Source organism: Penaeus chinensis, chromosome 13 (assembly GCF_019202785.1).
Source record: "Penaeus chinensis breed Huanghai No. 1 chromosome 13, ASM1920278v2, whole genome shotgun sequence".
NCBI classification, from domain to species: Eukaryota; Metazoa; Arthropoda; class Malacostraca; order Decapoda; family Penaeidae; genus Penaeus; species Penaeus chinensis.
This window is the reverse complement of record NC_061831.1, coordinates 24,915,087-24,917,586: the sequence shown is the minus strand read 5'-3', so window position 1 is coordinate 24,917,586 and position 2,500 is coordinate 24,915,087. Positions and strand designations below refer to the sequence as shown.

At 31.6% G+C, this 2,500-nt stretch overlaps 1 protein-coding gene across 3 annotated transcripts in view; it reads left to right on the top strand.

The window, feature by feature from the left end:
* Positions 1–2,500, top strand: part of LOC125031720 (ubiquitin carboxyl-terminal hydrolase 26-like) — a 149,235-nt gene that overhangs the window by 15,063 nt on the left and 131,672 nt on the right. For all 3 annotated transcript variants that reach the window (XM_047622640.1, XM_047622641.1, XM_047622642.1), the window contains exon 10: positions 1,412–1,654. In XM_047622640.1, coding sequence (XP_047478596.1) covers positions 1,412–1,654 — 243 coding nt within the window. The remainder of the gene's footprint in view (positions 1–1,411; positions 1,655–2,500) is intronic.

Below are 2,500 nucleotides of genomic sequence, written 5' to 3'. Positions count from 1 at the left end.
TTATAGTTTCTCATTTTGGGTAGAGAGTGGGACATATTTACTAGATTTACGTGATTGATAGAAAGAGGGATGGTGGGTGGGCCTACAGAATCTCTGGGCCAAGAAACAGAGTCTAAAGAATAGAGCCAGAATAGAATACCGGTATTCACTCTGCAGCAACTAAAATAAAATGGAATTATGACACAGTATATTCCACTGGTGCTTTGTGATGCTGAAGTTGGCGTCACTTTATAAAACGGATTAATAACCAAGGCCTACTTCTCCTATTTACCCCATTCCCTGAATTTCGGACAAGCTATGTTTTTATGTACCATCATTGTTGTTATTAACACTATAATGATTAATGATGATAATGATATTAATTATGATTCTTGGAACACTGGAACCTTAGAAGAATACTACTCGTATAACAAAATTTGTGAGGAAAGAAAAGACTGTGGTTGTGTTTCTGGATGACAGGTCATTCACACAGTGCCATCTTGGATGGGACTCCTTGCCAAAAAAAAAGTAATTTCAAACTGCAGTAAAAAGTTTTACATGTTATCCAAACTAAAAGCATATGATGGATCCCAGGATGACCTTACATTCATTTGTGAATATGCAACTGTGCCTGACAGTATTAGGTATCTGAATGCCAGTATTGTAAGACAATTTTACTCTTGGAAAAATAACTTTACTAAATAAACTCTTTTTTTTCATTATTATTATTATTATTATTATTATTATTATTATTATTATTATTACTTTTTACATAGTCACCTCCTACCATCTTGTCATTTTACTATTTATACATCTAAATATTTATAAATCTAAGCATCCATTTTATTGATTTATATATGTATATATATATATTTATTTCCTTCTTCTTCATCTTCTTCTTCTCTTCTTCTTCTTCTTCTTCTTCGTCTTCTTCGTCTTCTTCTTCTTCTTCTTCTTCTTCTTCTTCTTCTTCTTCTACTACCACTACTCCATAATTGATAATGAAATATACATTTTCTGGTGCATGAAATTAAGCTCTTCAAATGTTTGCAGCCAAAAATTGCCTTGGTGAAATCTGAAAAATCATATCTTTTATTCAGCTTGAGACAGACAGTTGCAAGGTATACAGTTCTTAGGGGTTAAATATCTGTGATTATGTTAGATATTGATAAATACAAAAGGTCAGTGTAAACTTATCCAAGTAAGTGTTTAAAAAGTGAATTGTAACAAAATATTTTGATTATGAAGCTTAAAAGTCTTAATTTTTTAAAGCAAGAAAGTTGTTTACATTGAAAAGGATTATATGGTAAGGGATTATAAACTTTTATAGATTAATTTTGTTTGATTGTTAAGCATGCACATATCTTTACCTTAACATGTACTGAATTTAATGATTAAGGCATTTCCATTAATTATTTTCTTCTTTTTACAGACTGTCAATCACCAACTACAAGCAGAGATTAAGAGAGAAAAGGAAACTCTGCTAGGCCAGTTAGCAGTTACTGATATACTGGAAGAATATGAATTGATTTCAGAATCTCTTTTAAGTGCCTGGTTCAACTGTGATGATTTAGAATACAAGCCGCAGCCATCATTACTTGCTCAACCTCTCTGTGAACACAAGCTTTTCAGTCCACGAAAATTTCACTTGCTGAAATGTATTCGAAAGGAATCTGTAAGTAGGGTCTGAATGTTTATACGGTTATTGGTGTATATTCATTGAGATTTGGCCATTGGAGATTGGATAGAAACATGTTATGTGAATTTGGTTTATTATGTCTTAAGAGGATACATTACAGTTGTTTATAGTTAATTTTTGGTGACGTCATTAGGGTATGAAGAAAGATTTAGAAGCCCTGCCATAAGGGTAGTAGGGAGAAGGATGCTCTCTTCTAGGAGGCCATAGACCACTTCTAGTATTTCCCAAAATTCATAGGAAAACTACCTTCTGATTTACAGTTCTATATTTGTTAATTCACAGTAATACACATTTAAGAGATTTTACTGCAGAAATTGCCAACTGTACTTTAATCAGTGAAAATGAAAATAAACAGAGTCAAAAGATGAATTAAACAAAACTTATCTACAATAGTATGTAGCAGTGTGTATATGTATATATATATATATATATATATATATATATATATATATATATATATTTCTTTTCTTTCTCTTTCTTTTGTTCTTTCTTTCTTTCTTTCTTTTCCCATTATATGCTGGCAGATGCCTTTGGCCCATCTAAGAACCAGGCAGTGGCTTAGAGGATAAATACTAATGGTCTAGGTAGTAGAATGTTATAAAATCCTTGCCCTCCACCCTCTCCTCATCTTACTTCCATTCACTCATTGTAGTTTTAGCTGTCATCGTTTTACTACTGTTACTTTTCTTCTGTATAGGTTTAAGTTCCTCTGACAAAATAAAAAAATATGTATTTATGCATTGATGAGGCTTGATTCTTTAAAGATTATAATGTTCATATACAAAAAGTGATGATTGATCATTATTTGTTGAAACAGCAATT